Here is a 16,509-nt window from a genome sequence, read left to right on the forward strand (position 1 = left end):
AGGTTTGTTTTGTTTTTTAATGAATCCTAGCCTGTCGACAGCTAAGCTTGTTCAGTTTAATAATCTAATAAATATTTCTGAACAGTGCCGTTGTGTTGTATGGTGATATCTGACATTATAAGCTAAGGATTTGGTGGAGTAGAACAGAAAACAAAGAAAACCCGCCTATAGCAAAAATCACACTTTTTGTTTGGTGGGAAATTCACATCAAGTTTGCTTGCATTTTCACTTTACAAATGCATATCGGTTTTATATTTTATTATGATTTACTCATAAGATGCACCCTCCTTTGAGGCTTAAATTGTAAAATTCAGTTTTGAGTGTTCCTAAATTTAATCTAATTGTAGTTAGTATGGAATTACTAATATACGAAGCTTCCCGTACTATTGTGTCACAATCCATCCACTCCAATATATTTCTATCTTACTTCAAACCACTCTGCTAGCACAATATTAGTAAGACTTTTGGAGATCCAACAAAAGCCACATGCAAGCACCAGTGATGCTGACTGATGAACCAGCACAGGGTACAGTAACAGCAATGCAACTTGGCAATTTATGCCACAGAGTCTGAAGGGCACACTACTATATGTGCCAATTACAAGTCTGTAAGCATCCTAGTATACACAATCACATTCCTTAACTGAGATACAGGTATCCCAGCTGTTAACACAATACTTTATCAACGCACATTTTGGGTAGTGCAATTAATTGCAGTGACAGGGCAGAGTGAAGGTTGAAAATTGGGCTGTTTGGTGCTAGTTTATTAATGAAAAGAGTTTAATGACAAGTTTACTAATGGCAGGAAGAACTGATGTTAAATAGGCTCTTATACAAGCATCAGAACCTCTCTCTGAGAACCAATAACCCAAAAAATCAGATCATGGGGCTCTCTATTCTCAGGGATAATTCAATAATTTTCCTTCCGGTTCTTAAATCTACTTGGAGAAGCTCGTCAAATTCCTCTTCTCCTCTGATGAGTTTCAATTTGAGAAGCAAATGGAATAAAGAGATGGAATTGCTAAAATTTAGTGTAGTAATTTATTTCCTGTATAGCACTAAGAATGGGCTAGATATGTTAAGCAGCTTGCAAAAAAACATGGCCTCTACCCCCAAAGAGTTTACAATTTAGGCAAGAATTTACCACGAAAACAAATTTGCGAACATTTTGAGAAAGACTGTAATATTTTAGTTAGTGAGAAAAAGAAAAATGAACAAGGCTGCATCATTTGGTATCACAGTAAATTGTTCAAATTGATTATCGTTAGTGAACAGTATTTGCCAAAATTACCATGTCTCCATTATGTGATGGATTATAGGTGAAAACATATTTGCATGCAATTATGTAGTGGTGACTGCACTAGGGAGTGGTCACTTGATGTTCTTCTGGTTCCATTGTTAACATTCTTTCTAAGCGTTGATACCTTTTTGATTTTGACTCTTTGTAACAATATTCAGGATGAAGGTGTGACATCTCTTGGGAAGTTAAGCCATTTGTTTTGTTTCACAGACTTGAAGTGCTCAAAATTGCTTTGAAGAGCTTAAATAAAAATTTCAAACTGGGGAGGCAACATAATACTGAGGATTTTGTGCCTGTAAGAAAGATATCTTAAGAATTAGTTAGTGGCAACCAATTTTCTTATTTCTTAGAATTAAGACTGATTTCTCCCATAAAAGCGTGCCTATATTGAAAATTTAAACTGCAAAGTATAATCAATTATGGCCAATTCTAAACACAGAGCAGGTTAGAACAGATTCTAACAGAACACCCCAACAATTATATTGATTTGGGGATGGTTTAGAATCAAGCCATTATAGACAGATAGGTAGATAAAGTAATTCAACATTTGATCAGCTCTGAAAACAATGGGGAAGAGAAATATGTTGCTAAAAACTATCTCAGAGCCTATAGTTTTTAGGATATTATAGTACAAATATCATGTAATTTGCTAGTCAACATACTTTGTTGAAGTAATAGCAGAGTCTAGTGTCAGCGGATGTCAGGTGCATCATCCTTGGATAAAGAAAACATGCAATCATAAAAAATATTAGACTTGAACTTATTCTTTGTGTAAAATTGGATCATGCTTCTGGTAGCTAGTGATGACTTTAAAAAAAATCACAATAATCCTTTCAATCTGGCAGAGAAGGAAAATGTTATTGTGGGATGTCATTACCTGTTCTAAAAAATGCTACTAATTCAAAAGAAAGGTTCTGTCTTTCTAACTGTATTCTTCACAAAACAAGTTTTCAGCTAGGAGAGCCTTCAAAATACCTAATATGAGCTCAACACAAGAGATAAACAGTATTAGGTCAATCACAACATGTTTATTATACATCATGGCTTCAAAACTTTAGAGACAAAGACAATAAATATCTAAAATGACTATCCTAGACAAACAACCATGGAAACTAGCCTTAGGTCATTTAGAGTCGGATCCTGCTTCTACTCAAGTTGATGGCAAGACTCCAATTCAATCTCCACACTTGAGTTGTGAGGAGTTTGGTTATTATTATGGGCTCTCCATGTACTGTCCTTTTGTGTTGCCTGTTCTCATAATTCAAAAGACTCTGTGTTGATTCATCTCCAGTTTAATTTGCCTGCACTAGGCATGTGCACAGTTTAACCAGCCAATATTCAACTGTTTGCTGTCATCTAGCTAAGCAAAACCTTTGCTGGTAGGCTGGATGGGGCCTTCTCTGCTGTAATTCACTGCATATAGTTACTGCACTGGACCACTCTTACCTCCACTTCAGGTGCTAAGGGGTTTGCTTTTCTTTTCTTTTCTGCCAAAGAGTTAGACATCTTCAGAAGTGTTCATGCTTTTAGTTTGGAAGAATTAATTTTCCAACAACAGGAAAGCCTTTGCATCCATTTGCTTAGTTAAGCAGTACACTAGAAAATGCGTCATTGCTCAGATATAGTAACTATGTTAGCAATAGTCAAATTATTCTATGCCTAGATACTTAACTCTACGTAACATCTGATTTTACAAAAAAAATTAAAAGCGCGCATAAACATAGTTTTATGTTTGTAGCTCAAAATCAGGCTTCATTGTTGAATCCAATTTAAAAGGTATTAGTATTCTGCTTATTCTCATTCCGCGATTTCACTAACACCATTCAAAGGATGCACTTTACCAAAGGTTGGGAAAACATTAAAAACTGTGGTATTTTTGTGCTGCAGCTTTAAAAGAACACACCTCGGCATGATTCTGGTTCTCCAACTGGGACCTTCCCCATAAGCTAATGATGTGAGCAAACATGTCAAAGTCCCCTGCAATCCCCCGCCCACCTTTTTATTTTATATTTTATTTTACACATCCTCTTTCTGTCTAGATCAATTGTGAGATACCTCTAAACATTCTTCTCTCCAAACCTGTTACCCATCCTCTACTCCATATTACACATATACAAATAGGTTTCTGGCTGTACATACTGTACAATTGCATGTGCTCTGGATGTTATTGAATCCCATCTGTTTCACACAGTAACAAATATGGCAATTTCTATGCTCCTCAGGAGCATTAGCACATAAGTCCTCTTTTGTAGTTTAATTAGCAATAATCCCCATTTGGGGGAGATGAGACATTTCACTTCTCTGGTTATAACACTTTGGCCAGGGTAAGGAGGAGACCAAAAAACAAAAAAAATCCTACATTTAATCAGCACTGCAGCATGGAGAGAGACAAACACACACAGACACACAAAAGAAATCACAAAGTCAACTCACAGAATCTCCAAGTCACGCAGGGCTCTGAAGGCTCCATCTTCAATGCAGCTGATCTGGTTGTTGTCCAGTTGCCTGCAGGAAGGAAGGGAAAGTATGAAGGTTTGCTGGGTAACTAAGCTGCCTTAAAACACCGGGTTCCAGTCTTTCCTGTCACTGAGGTGTCCCTCCACCCCCTTGCAGTCTTTGCTCGTCCCCCAGGAGGAGGCTTGCTCATAGCCTGCCACGCTGCTCTGTCTCTTCTCACTGACTGTCTGAAAGAACTGCACAGAACAGCACACTGAAGCCTGTCAGGTCTCAGTAAATATTAATTGCGCTTTTTTTTTCTTTCTTTTTTTTTTTAAGGCAGAAGGGAGTAATTTCATTACATTAGGGCATCCAATCCATTATGAGCTTTTACCGTCATGTCACTGAAACAATTTCATTAAGCTAAAGGCCTGTAAATCATTGGAGGTCACTGCACTGCCCTCTGCGACCTCCCAGAATGCCTTTTTTTTTTTCTTTTACTGGAAGTTGCAGTCCTCTGTCCTGAAAGTACTAAATCTCAAGGCTTTATCTGCCCAAGAGCTGCAAGAGTGCACGGGGAATATACCAATTCTAAATTAGACTCAACTAATCTAATTTTATAGTCTTTTTATTATTCTAAGCACCAAATGTCTGTAGTGTTGGAGGCTTCTTTCTATTGTTACTGGTCCCATCTGGTTGGCCATTCTATTGAAAGATTTTTGACTAAATACAGATTCTGCCTAACTGTATCAGTGAGAGAAATCCATTGATAGAAAATATTCAAGAAATTGTGTGCATGCGTGCACACACACACAATTACCGTCTTAATAATATAGTACTTTGCTATGAAACAAGTGTAATTTAATACATCTAATATTGATTTTTCATATTTATTTTACCCAAATATGCATGTTGAAATATATTTTACAGTATTTGGGAACATTTGGGTACATATGCAAACGTGTGCATTTCAACTAGAAATTTTTTTTAATGCTCCCAGCGCTTGACTCAAAATGTACAATTTAAGGATTTAAGTCCCTATGTATCTGATAATTTACATTACACCACTGTAAAAAATCTGTATTATATGCTACTGTACAAACTATACATACATTTGAATACAGAACAGACATTGCAAAAGATGTGAATACACACCCCTTGTTCTGTGTGGTCCTTTGCCTAGACTACAAGGTTGGCGGGACTGTCTGTTCTGCATGTCTGTACAGTATCTAGCTGCGCACAACAGTGCTATGATCTTTTTGGGGTTTATAGGTGCAAATGCATATTATACAAAATTATTATAACAATGTACACATAATAGTGTACATATACACACTTGCACCGGTAGAGATATGATAATGTGGTGTGGTAGAAAAATCATCATCCTCTGTGCTTTGCACTGTATAGACATTTAAGAAACCATGCATTGCCCCAGCAACCTTCCAGTGAAAGTAGAAATAAACCATCGACTGGATATAATAATAACTATAATACAATAAAAAAGATAGTTAGCATCTTTTTAAGTAGAAAGTGTGTGTTAATTTACAGTTCGTAATGACTAACATTCATTTTAAACTTCATGAATCGCCACATAGGTACAAACTGAGCCTACTGATATAAATTATGCTGAGTATGTGTATATATATATAAACCCCAAGTGACATTTACCCAAGCTGATGTGGTCCTATCATAATGGACCAGGCTCAGTAAACTCCAAGCTTTTTATGATTTAAAGTGTATGAAAAATCATACTGATTATCAAGGCTACCAAACAGCTTACAAGCACAAACCCAGTTTAAGTTTCTCATAGAGCTCATAACTTAACAAAACATGCTGAATTCGGCAAATCTTTGAGCAGCATCCCTCATGCTGAAACAAAAGATGTAAAATCATCTAAATGGGATCTCACACACACACATGCACACACGCACTTTTGCATCTTTTGGGGGTAGAAGGAAGGAGTTGCTGAGAGGCTACTTTTTGGATCTTTATTTACTGGTGGTTTCTGAAATGTTAACACGTCACTTTACTGGAACAGTGTCTAAGTGATAATTTAGGTGTTAGGATTGCTGTAACAAGCATTTAAAATGGGGTAAAACACAAGATATCCGTTGTGTGTGTATATAAGAACTTTATATTGCAACTTGCTTCCTCATGTACATTATTCATCTAATTCACAGGTGCTTTGCATTTGATGTTAAAGAAAAAGCAAGAGCCAGAGATTAGGTGAACACGAGTACCACCTATTTCTTTCTTTTCAAACTCATTAGGTTGTGTAGCCTAGTTTTAATTGAGGTACAGTATTCTATCTACTTTTCTGTCAAATATGTTAAGATCTAAGTAAATAAGCCCAGAGTGATTAATATGCATATTCAACATCAGAAAGCCTTCTGTTAGTCATATAAGTACACGTAAACAGCATAAAGTTTCTTTTTTTTAGAATGCTGTTCTGTTGCTTGGATTTTATGGTAAAATGTATTTAGTAAATCATATATAGCTCTCTATGGGCCCAATCCTGCCAACACTAACTACCAAGCTTAATGCCTGAGGGGTCTATTAATCAACGGGCCCATTCACAGCAGTAAGGTAAGCACTACATGCTTCGCAGAGCTAGTACTGTATATTCATAGGATCGGGCCCCAAATTATTAAGCTTTCTAGATGGATCTCATTTTGCATTAGTTACACCCTGCCCTTTAGGACTAATTTCAGCTTCCTAACAAACTAAAGGAGCATGGTGTCTGAAAGACAGCCAGGGCAAGCATTTAGAGAATGCAACAGGGGGCCAGCGCCACCTGAGTTTTAGTCTTCGTTCTGTAAATGATTAAGGCCCCAATCCTGCAAACACTTATGCATGTGATTAATTTTAAGCATGCGAATTACCCCTCTGAAGACAATGGGATTAATCATCATCTTAAATTTAATCATGTGTTTGTTTGCAAGATTGGGGAAACAAATCCTATGCTGTGATACTCAAAATGGACAACTTGTGCTTTTAAAGCAAAAAATCAGGATCTGAGAAAAGCTATAGCATACACAGAAAAACTGAAGAGTCAGAGAGAAAAAAAAACAGAACGCAGGACTGCATTTCCCTGAGTTACATGTTGCCCCACAACTGTCTCCTCTTAGCACTTAGCTCCGAATGTAGTGTTCAAACATGCACATAAAAGAACTAAATATTCATTTGTCAGCTATTACTATCTTTCGGGTAAGTTTCAAAAATGGCATTCGTTTTATGTGACAGGTTTGAGTGTCAGCTTTCAGACGTTTGTTGAAGAGATTTTTCTCCTTGCTATTACCAAAATAATATAATTAAGGGAGGCTATATCTCTGATAGTTAGAGCAGAGGACAGGAGGACTGGTATTCTTCCACCGCTCACATGATATGTGATCTTTGGAAACTTGCTCTTTACCTGATTTTCTCCCCACCTATGAAATGAATACAACACTGACCCCATAGGGATGTTTTGAGGCTTATCTAACACTTGCAAAGTGGTCGAATTGCCTCTTATGAAAGGCACTATAAAATGTGCCCACTGCAACCTTTATGAAAGTGGGTCTTTGTATAGCTGGCTGGAGGAAAAGGGGATTTGCCCCTGTAGGAGCTCCCTTATAGCAAGTGGGGAGAAATGGGAAAGTTCATAGATATGGACAGGAAGGGCAGGAAGCAGATGGGGCCAGGTTAGGACAAGGTCACTGCATTGTCCTTCCTGCTGACTAGAAGAGTAGGGGGGTATTTATGACCCAAGCAACCTCCTTACCAGGACTTGGCTACCCACACATGTACTTGGCAAATGGGTTGTCTTTTGACCCACTGTGGGAATTATACTAATTGCCCTATTCTTTTCAGAGCTGAGAAGGAATTTTCCTCTTACCCCTGGATTGGCCGAAGCCAGATGTTTGTTTTTTTCACTTTCACCACAGCAGTTCTGTGACCTTGTGGGGTGGAGTAAGGGGATTAGGTAATACTGTCACAATTTACTACATAAAAGTTGTGGTGGATGTCCAACGCACGTACTTGGTATAGAAGGGATACAGTTATTGGACAAAATGGATTGAGAAAGGATTTGGAAGAAAGCATTCCTTAAGGAAGTTAAGTAAGAAGGGGTTGGGGATCCTACACCTCATCAGCAGGGAGTCAACCCCCTCCTTTTCCTGTCCCCCTTGAAGGGGCTAAGGAAGAGGGTTTGGGACTCCTAGCTCTTGTCAGCGGGAAGCTGACCCCCTTCTTCCTGAGCTGTACAATATGTTGCCTGGTACCCCTGGATATTATAAGTGAATACAGTTGCAGCCTAATTAAACCACATCCACGGCCTCCTGTCTTTCTTCCGCACAGATGGACAGATACAATGTATTCTTATGATTAATAATAAAGAATATGTTTGGATAAAATTAATCATTTGAACTACAAAAGAAAACAACAGACTAAGTAAACTGCATCTTTTCGCTCAGGCAGTAGCTGCTGGGGTATTACTGGAGCCTCTGAACAGCAGGCAGACTTACAATATGTATCATGTAGGCTGTGATAACTAGAAACAAAGGGGGCGGGGGGGCTTGAGGAAGGAGTGCCAGATTTAATTCTGAACCTCCAGGCTTTTGTCAGGTTAAGATGGATCCCTAACATTAACAGGAATTAAAGTGTTTGCTTAGGTTTAAATGGGGTAAACCCCTCGTGAATAATTTCATACATTAGACACTGGCCTTGGGTCTGTGGCTTTTGTCAGAAGTGTCTCTTGCTTTGACGTCAGCAAGCATAGGAAACCCTGGAACATATGTGTGATTAAATAGCTGCTCTGACTTCACCCAAGAGGCTCCAGGGAACTGAAACTTCTATGACAGGCAATTAGCTATTAGACAATAACAATAGCTACAGATAGATAACAAAAGAATTCAGAAAAAAAGAGTAAAATTGGATATCAAGGAAAAGATGTATTAGCTACTTAAGAAAAAGGTAACGTTTGAGACAGGAACACTTGAAGCTTGTAAGCTGTTGACTGAAGAAATGAAATATTCCCTTTTTAAATAAATCTGCTCTTGCAGATTATATATAAAGTCATAGAACTATAAGCAAGAAGGGGACAACTAGTCTATCCCTCTGCACTGAAGGAGGATTAATTATACCTAACATACACCATGCATATTATATGTATAATAATATGGTGTTATGTATAGGATAATTTCATGTCACCCATTTACTACTCAAGTGTTTTCAATAAGAAGCATAGAAAATATAAATTATAATTGACCAAGAAATTATGTGACTGATGGATAATTATTTGTCTTTAAAACTGGCATTTTACAATACAAAATTAAGATAAAACATCTTTCGTTAAAATTGAGAAACAATGCTGCACTCCTGTAACTATTAAATCCTTATATTTCAACTGTTATTTAGCCAAGAGATGGAGCTAAATTTTAGCGCCAAATCCCACGATACTGCAACACTTTGGCTCATATATTTGGATTTGCATATTATCTACCATAAGGTGAGCGTTAAATTTCAAATTTCATTATAAGAAAAACTAAGATTTCAAAATGCTGATTTCCCTTTGCCATTAAAAAAATCCTTTAATATTCAGAAATCTAAATTGATCATTTTGGTAATTATTCTGCAAACAACACTGTTCCTTTGTTCTATAATCAGATACCAAATGCAACAGAATTCACTACCTTTTTTGCAACTAACAAGCCTATGTACTGAAAGAGAAAGACAATGAAGCACTAAGTATGTTGAAACAACAAGCTAAATTCTCACTTTGTTTTGATATATTTTGTTTATTTGTAATATAGGAAAATATTTTTTAAATGTACAAACATTAGTCAGGACATTGTAGAATCCAAATGATCTATTCAAAAAACAGACAGAACACTAGTTTAATTAATGTCTTCACTTTGTATGTCCGGTCTGGAGACTAGTTAAAAATGTAAACATGAATCTGTTTTAACAAGGACTATCATGCGTACTTTGCAGTTATTCTCATTTAATACATTTGATTTCCTGTATTTTATATGACTATTTAGCATACATGTTTCCTAAGCGGAAGAACAGTTTTACATCCTAATAGCTGTTCATTTAAGAGAACTCCACACTAACACAAATGAACGTGGCAGAGTAATATCTCAGAAGTATGTCATGTGTTAGCAAATGAAAAAATATTTCACCCATCAGTGGGAAATGTCAACAACAAATTCATTTTCACATTAAAATATTTTACTGTGTGTTAGTCTGAGATTTTTTACGGACATTTAGTGGGAAGGTGCTTTGACTGTACCCTTTTTTAAAAAGACAACTGTCAAGGAATTTAGGCCCACAATTTAAGATTAATTAATCATCCCTCCAAAATACTCATTTTGACAGATGTGTTCATAGGCACTTTTTCTTAACACTCTAGAGGAAACAACTGTTTGGATGTATTTCACCTGCAGCGTATACACTCCGATAGTGCAGCACAAAGATAGTTCATAAGAACCAGAAACAGACTAGTCTACATTCGCTGTCCAAATCTAGAGTCTGATCCTGCAGATGCTTAAGCACATGAATAATTTGAAGAAAATTGGCCCAATACACACAAGTAAAATTTCTCACATGCCTCAGAATTGAAGGATTGGGCGTTTAGAGAGGTTTCATACATAAAGAAACTCCCCAGAGGGGGCCGGGAGGTACACATTTTCAATTCTTTCAGTTTCAATAATCAACAAGTGCATTAACAAAGATGACGGAATTTTAAAAACATTATTTTTAATCAATTTTAATTTTTCATACTTAATTTTACTCATCTTTGAAGAATTTCAACAAAATTAAAATCTTTGATGATAATATTTTTAAAATGTGTAGATTAAATAAATTGATGTTAACATTAAAATACAGGTTGAATGCGGTAAAAATGAGTCTATATGGGGGAAAGAGCTAAAGTGATTAGTCTGTAATCCACATTTGACATTTTGAGCCTTACTCCAGAATTGCATCTTTTTAGGACAATTATGGTTTGGAGACAGCAACATTCAAAGCACTATGCAGAAATAGCTCATTTGCATAGCATAACCGGTTAGATCTGATCAATTCTCAGTCCCATTCTGTGTTACCAAGGTTGTTAAGTAACAGACTAGGGGTTTTTTTGTTTTTGTTTTTTTTAATTATTCTGCAGATTATGAAGTTTAAAGTTACCAATATTTGCTCCCTCTGTAAATAAAATTACCTGGCTTTGTTATTTTGGGGGCAAGCAGCATTTTATATAAACATCACATCAATTTAAAGCAATACTTAATTAAAAAATTAAAACCTTCCTCCCCTCCCCCACATCCAACATCTCCTTTCAATTTCATGGTATTTACAACATCCTTATTTTACTGTCCCCGGTTACTGATGTAACAAATAGTGCATACCAAACACACAAATGGCTGTCTCCATAGCAATTGGGGCAGGTTTTGTGGTTTCCCTAGTTACTCCTGACTGATAACCATCTGCTGTTCTTCATTGCCATAGGCCCAACAGGAGGGGGGAGAAAGAAATCAGAAAGATAAAATCGGTGATTGTTAGATCATTTGAGAAGGTATCTGTTGTACAGTTTTTTAACCCCCCAAAAGGATTTGTACTTATTTGGGTTCCAATTCTGTCTTTTACTTTCAGTAGATGTGAAATAAGTACCTTTTGTAGAAGACGACTCTACTGCCAAGTTTCAGAGTGGTATCCGTGTTAGTCTGTATCAGCAAAAAGAACGAGGAGTACTTGTGGCACCTTAGAGACTAACAAATTTGTTTGAGCATAAGCTTTCCTGGGCTAAAGCCCACTTCATCAGATGCATGAAGTGGGCTTTAGCCCACGAATGCTTTTGTTCAAATAAATTTGTTAGTCTCTAAGGTGCCACAACTACTCCTCGTTCTATTGCCAAACTGGATCAAAGAGGGCATTATCCTGAGGGCAAGAATTTGCCAGTTTTTCACTGAATTGTTATATTTTACACCCACTTTAACACTTTTTTTTTTTTGAGCTAGAATCACAAGGGCTCTAAGGTTCCATTCACAAAACAGGAGGAGGAAGAGGTGGTGGTGCTCTTAGGCCCAATAGTCCAGTTATTTGGGTACTCACCTGAAATGTGGGAGGGAGACCAAGATTAAAATCCCTGCTCTGAAGCAGGAATTTTAACCCAGGTCTTCTCTGCTCTAAGGAGAGTGCCCTGACAACCAGTCCATAGGCTATTCTGGGGTGGAGCTCTCAATTTCTCCTGCTGAAGCCGGTCCACTCTGTATACGTAACGATTGGCAAAGCGATTTGAACTTGGGTCTCCCATCTGAGTGCCCTAACCACAATAGCTACAGAATCATTCTCAGTCACTCTCTCTCTCTGGCTCAATGACTATTGAAGTATTTTATACAAAATAGAATGGCTTCAACGGGAGAGTCTGAGAGACACACAACTCAGAATAGCCAATAGTCTGGTGGTTAAAGGCATTAGTTTAGGAGTGGGAAGATTTGAGTTCCAGTCCCTGCTCTAGGAAAGGGATTCAAACCCTAAACACTGGGCTATTGGATATAAAGGGATTGCTTTGTCTTCCTCCTCCTGTTTTATGAATCTAGCCCTTCATTTCCTTAGCTTTTATTCAAAAGAGGCTAACAATGCCCAGAAACTAAACATTTCATGTAAAAAACAAACAAAACATTTTGTTCGACCCAACATCCATCTGTCAACTTTTTGATTCACCAAAAATTCTGAAAAATGTAGCTTTTGGTTCCTGTTGAACCAAACTCCATCCTCCTACCCCCCGCAGCACTGCCAGAGAACCAAAAGTCAGTTCTTTGCCCATCTCTAGTCATGATGTAGCAAAGCAAGATTATTTAACAAGGGTGTTTGGCAGAAATTATATTAGTTCCATGTTTCATTGTTTGCTTTATTGTTTCTATATATATTTAAAAAAACATGTCTCTGAGGGAATACTAGGGTTTCTAACCCTATAAGAAGGCATGTATTCTCTGGAGGACTTGAAGGGAGATAGGATGGAGTGGTGATGATGAAGATGGGACATTTGACAAATCTTAACCACAAAGATAGCCTGTGAGCTCCCCAGGGGTCAGTCACACACACTCACTCATCTAAAAAATCAAGAGGAAGATGAAGCAGGTAGCAATCTTACTGCTGAATCTCTGGGCATTTGTCCACTCAAGTCACACCAGTTCAATTACTTAATATTTTTTGTATATTCCGTTCTACCACCTTGTAGTCAATATCCATTTAATTTTTATGGATGACTTGAGAACAAACCAAATGGGCCAAAGACAAATGAGAAGATTAAAAATGAGGGATACATAATACCAAAGTAATAATTGTTCCTAGTTAGTCCTTACATTATTGCACCAAAATCACCTGGACATTTAGATTTTACTTTAAATGGGAAAAAAAAGAAGAAAAGTTTGTGGATTGTTTTTAAATTAGAAACTGAAGATTCATGCTACGCTGAAAATATACTGAAGAATATCCAAGATGAGGGACAGCTAGTGTATTGACTACATCATCTTAGCAACATGCCACTGAATTATTAAACTGAAGCTTTGTATAATAAGCCCACTAGACTGTTTGTTGAGTTGCAAACTGGGATCAGCAGCCAACAAAAGTATTCCAGTAAGTGATTCTGGTTTACCAATACTCTATTTTTTTTCTTAAGTCCCAGTAGTGCCAAGGAGGGGTGAGGGAGTTTTAAATATCTCAGTGCATCCCTTTTGATACATATTTCCTGTATACCCCAAAACTACTGCCCAAATAATAATGATTTGACTTGAATCACAGTGGCATTTGTAATGAAGACTATAAATTTCAAGCTGATGCTTTAGCCTTAAATCATGCTATTATGACTAGGAATAGCCGAGGTTTCCCCAGTATGGATCATTCTTAGCATAGGCCTCGTCCTCATAGGCTTTCCTCAGAGGCTGCACAGGGCAATTTCAGGAAAGGTGTGGGGGCTGGGGTTCAGACGATCAGGTGCTGCATATGACTGGAGCCAGCTCAGAGCACCAACAGAATGCAGCTATCTGTTAATATGCTGACATGGCAAAAGTGACTCTGCCCTTGCGGCACTGAGGTTAGGTTATTCTAATGAGCTTGATTGTGGGTCACTGAAAAATTAAGTAGTGCACAATAAGCCTCTCTTGATTGCTCTAAGAGAGTGAGTATGGGGACACAAAGTCTTCTGTTTTACTATTGCTTTATTCTTTTCTCTGTCTGTCTCAGTATGAAGAGAGTTGAAGAATTGGGTTTGCTTATTTAAATGCCCTGGGTCCCAGATATAAGGTCCCTCACCAAAGGCTCTTAAGCAAAGTATGCAGTCATGGGACAAGAGGGAAGATCCTCTCGTGGATCAGTAACTGGTTAAAAGACAGGAAATAAAGGGTAAGAATAAATGGCAGTTTTCAAAATAGAGATAGGCAGATAGCGCTGTCCCCCAGGGTTCTGTACTGGAACCAGTGCTGTTCAACATATTCATAAACGATCTTGAAAAAAGAGGTCAACAGTGAAGTGGCAAAATTTGCAGATGATACAAAATTACTCAAGAGATCTCACAAAACTGGGTGACTGGGCAAAATAATGTCAGATGAAATTCAATGCTGATAAATGCAAAGTAATGCACATTGGAAAACATAATCCCAACTATACATACAAAATGATGGGGCCTGAATTAGCTGTTACCACTCAAGAGAGACATCTTGGAGTCATTATGGATAGTTCTCTAAAAACATCCACTCAATGTGCAGCAGCAGTCAAAAAAACTAACAGAATGTTAGGATCCATTAGGAAAGGAATAGATAATGAGACAGAAAATATCATAATGACTCTATATAAATGCATGGTATGCCCACATCTTGAATATTGCATGCAGATCTGCATCTCAAAAAAGATATATTAGAATTGGAAAAGGTTCGGAGAAGGGCAACAAAAATGATTACAGGTATGGAACAGCCACAGTATAAGGAGAGATTAAAAAGACTGGGACTTTTCAGCATGGAAAGGAGATGACTAAAAGGGGATATGGTAGAGGTCTATAAAATCTTGACTGGTGTGGAAAAAGTGAACACGGAAATGTTATTTACTTCTTCACATAACACAAGAATTAGGGGTCACCCAATGAAATTAACAGGCAGGAGATTTAAAACAAACCAAAGGAAGTACTTCATACAAAGCACAGTCAACCTGTGGAACTCTTTGCCAGGGGATGTTGTAAAAGCCAAAACTATAACAGGGTTCAAAAAATAATTAGTTTAGTTCATGGAGGATAGATCTGTCAACAGGTATTAGCCAGGATGGTCAGGCATGCAATCCCAAGATCTGAGTGTTCCTAGCCTCTGTTTTCCAGAAGCTGGGAGTGGACAACAGGGGATGGATCACTCCATGATTGCCTATTTGTTCACTTCCTCAGAAGCACTGGAATTGGCCACTGTTGGAAGACAGGGTACCAGGCTAGATGGATAATTGGTAATGGCTCGGCAGGCAGCAATGTGTGAGTGGCTAAAAATTGCACACACACCGTAATTTGTCTTCTCCAGACACGCGCCAGTCCAACATTCTTGTTTGCCTCATGAACTTATGTCTTGTCTTTTAGACGGTTAGCAATTTGGAGCATTTTCTGCATGTCTGTGTCGTGTCTTACTCAATAGAGCCCTGACTTGGTTGGCCTTTGGGTACTTCTGCAATATAAATGGGAAGCAACAATGTTGTTTAGAAATGCCCATTGTCTAGTAATCATGGCAAATAACTTGATGTATACAATACTGTTAGGTTTCAGAGTAACAGCCGTGTCAGTATGCATCCGATGAAGTGAGCTGTAGCTCACGAAAGCTTATGCTCAAATAAATTGGTTAGTCTCTAAGGTGCCACAAGTACTCCTTTTCTTTTCACAATACTGTTAGAAGCCCAGCCATTCTGATAAGATGTGAAATTGAAGACATTCTACTACAAGTGAAGACAACTGGTTACCCAGTTGAAGATCTCATTTCACTATTCTAAAAGAGCAAGTGTTCTGTTGTTCACTGCTGTATGTATAGTACTACTGAGTGTGTAATACTTGCAAGATTTACCTAAGGTGTTATTGCAATACCTATAACTGTATCTAGCAAACCAAGTTGTAAAAAGATGCAGGATATTTAGTGAACAAGAGGTTCTAGATAAAACCAAATTGCATTTTATTGTCTATACGCTTCCTTTTTTAGGATGAAAAATGAATGTATATATAAAAAAAGAAGTAAAGAGAAAACCCAGAAGAGGGGAAAAAGGCAATTAGATAATTGTTGGTTTGGGAAATATGAACTTTTTTTGTAATATGTCAGAAGTAATTCTGCTGTTGGTGGTTATCTTTGGGTCCCACTGAATTTAACTGGCTTTATATGTGTTGTATAGAACCCAGATACTCGATGGGTGCTTTAGAAATGTACACTGAAAATTAAATTAGATTGTACAAAGACTGATATCAAAGACTAAATGCTCCTTTAGTATTCAGTGAAAATTCATTTCATTTGTGTAACATTTACTAAATAAGCTACCACATAGATTTAGTTTTACAAACATTTTGTAACCAATATTTTTACTTGATATTAATCTGTCTCTTTCTGATATATCAAGATCACAGTACAGGTACTGAATTTTTGTTAGCAGATCACTGACCTTGTGAGCAGCACTCTACTGAATCTCTCTACCACAAGCATGTCCAGGTGGTAAAAGTGCACACAACATTTGTGACGAATCTTGCACATATTCTTTCTTTCCCCCTAAATTAAATTGTGTGACCATTTCACT

The 16,509-nt window shown here is 37.4% G+C and overlaps 1 protein-coding gene across 2 annotated transcripts in view; it reads right to left on the reverse strand.

The window, feature by feature from the left end:
- The window catches only part of SLIT3 (slit guidance ligand 3), an 801,478-nt gene that overhangs the window by 309,100 nt on the left and 475,869 nt on the right, over window positions 1–16,509 (reverse strand). Inside the window, exons 1-2 of one of the 2 annotated variants that reach the window (XM_073355954.1) lie at window positions 3,733–3,967; window positions 1,962–2,013 (exon numbers count right to left, since the gene is read on the reverse strand). Coding sequence is in view for 1 of the 2 variants with exons in the window: in XM_073355953.2 (XP_073212054.1) it covers window positions 3,733–3,804 (72 nt within the window). In the remaining variant the exon portion in view is untranslated. Of the gene's footprint in view, window positions 1–1,961; window positions 2,014–3,732; window positions 3,968–16,509 lie in introns of those variants that run through there. The other variant, XM_073355953.2, reaches the window with a different exon arrangement.

The sequence above is a fragment of the Lepidochelys kempii genome, chromosome 8, assembly GCF_965140285.1.
Source record: "Lepidochelys kempii isolate rLepKem1 chromosome 8, rLepKem1.hap1, whole genome shotgun sequence".
Taxonomy (NCBI): domain Eukaryota; kingdom Metazoa; phylum Chordata; order Testudines; family Cheloniidae; genus Lepidochelys; species Lepidochelys kempii.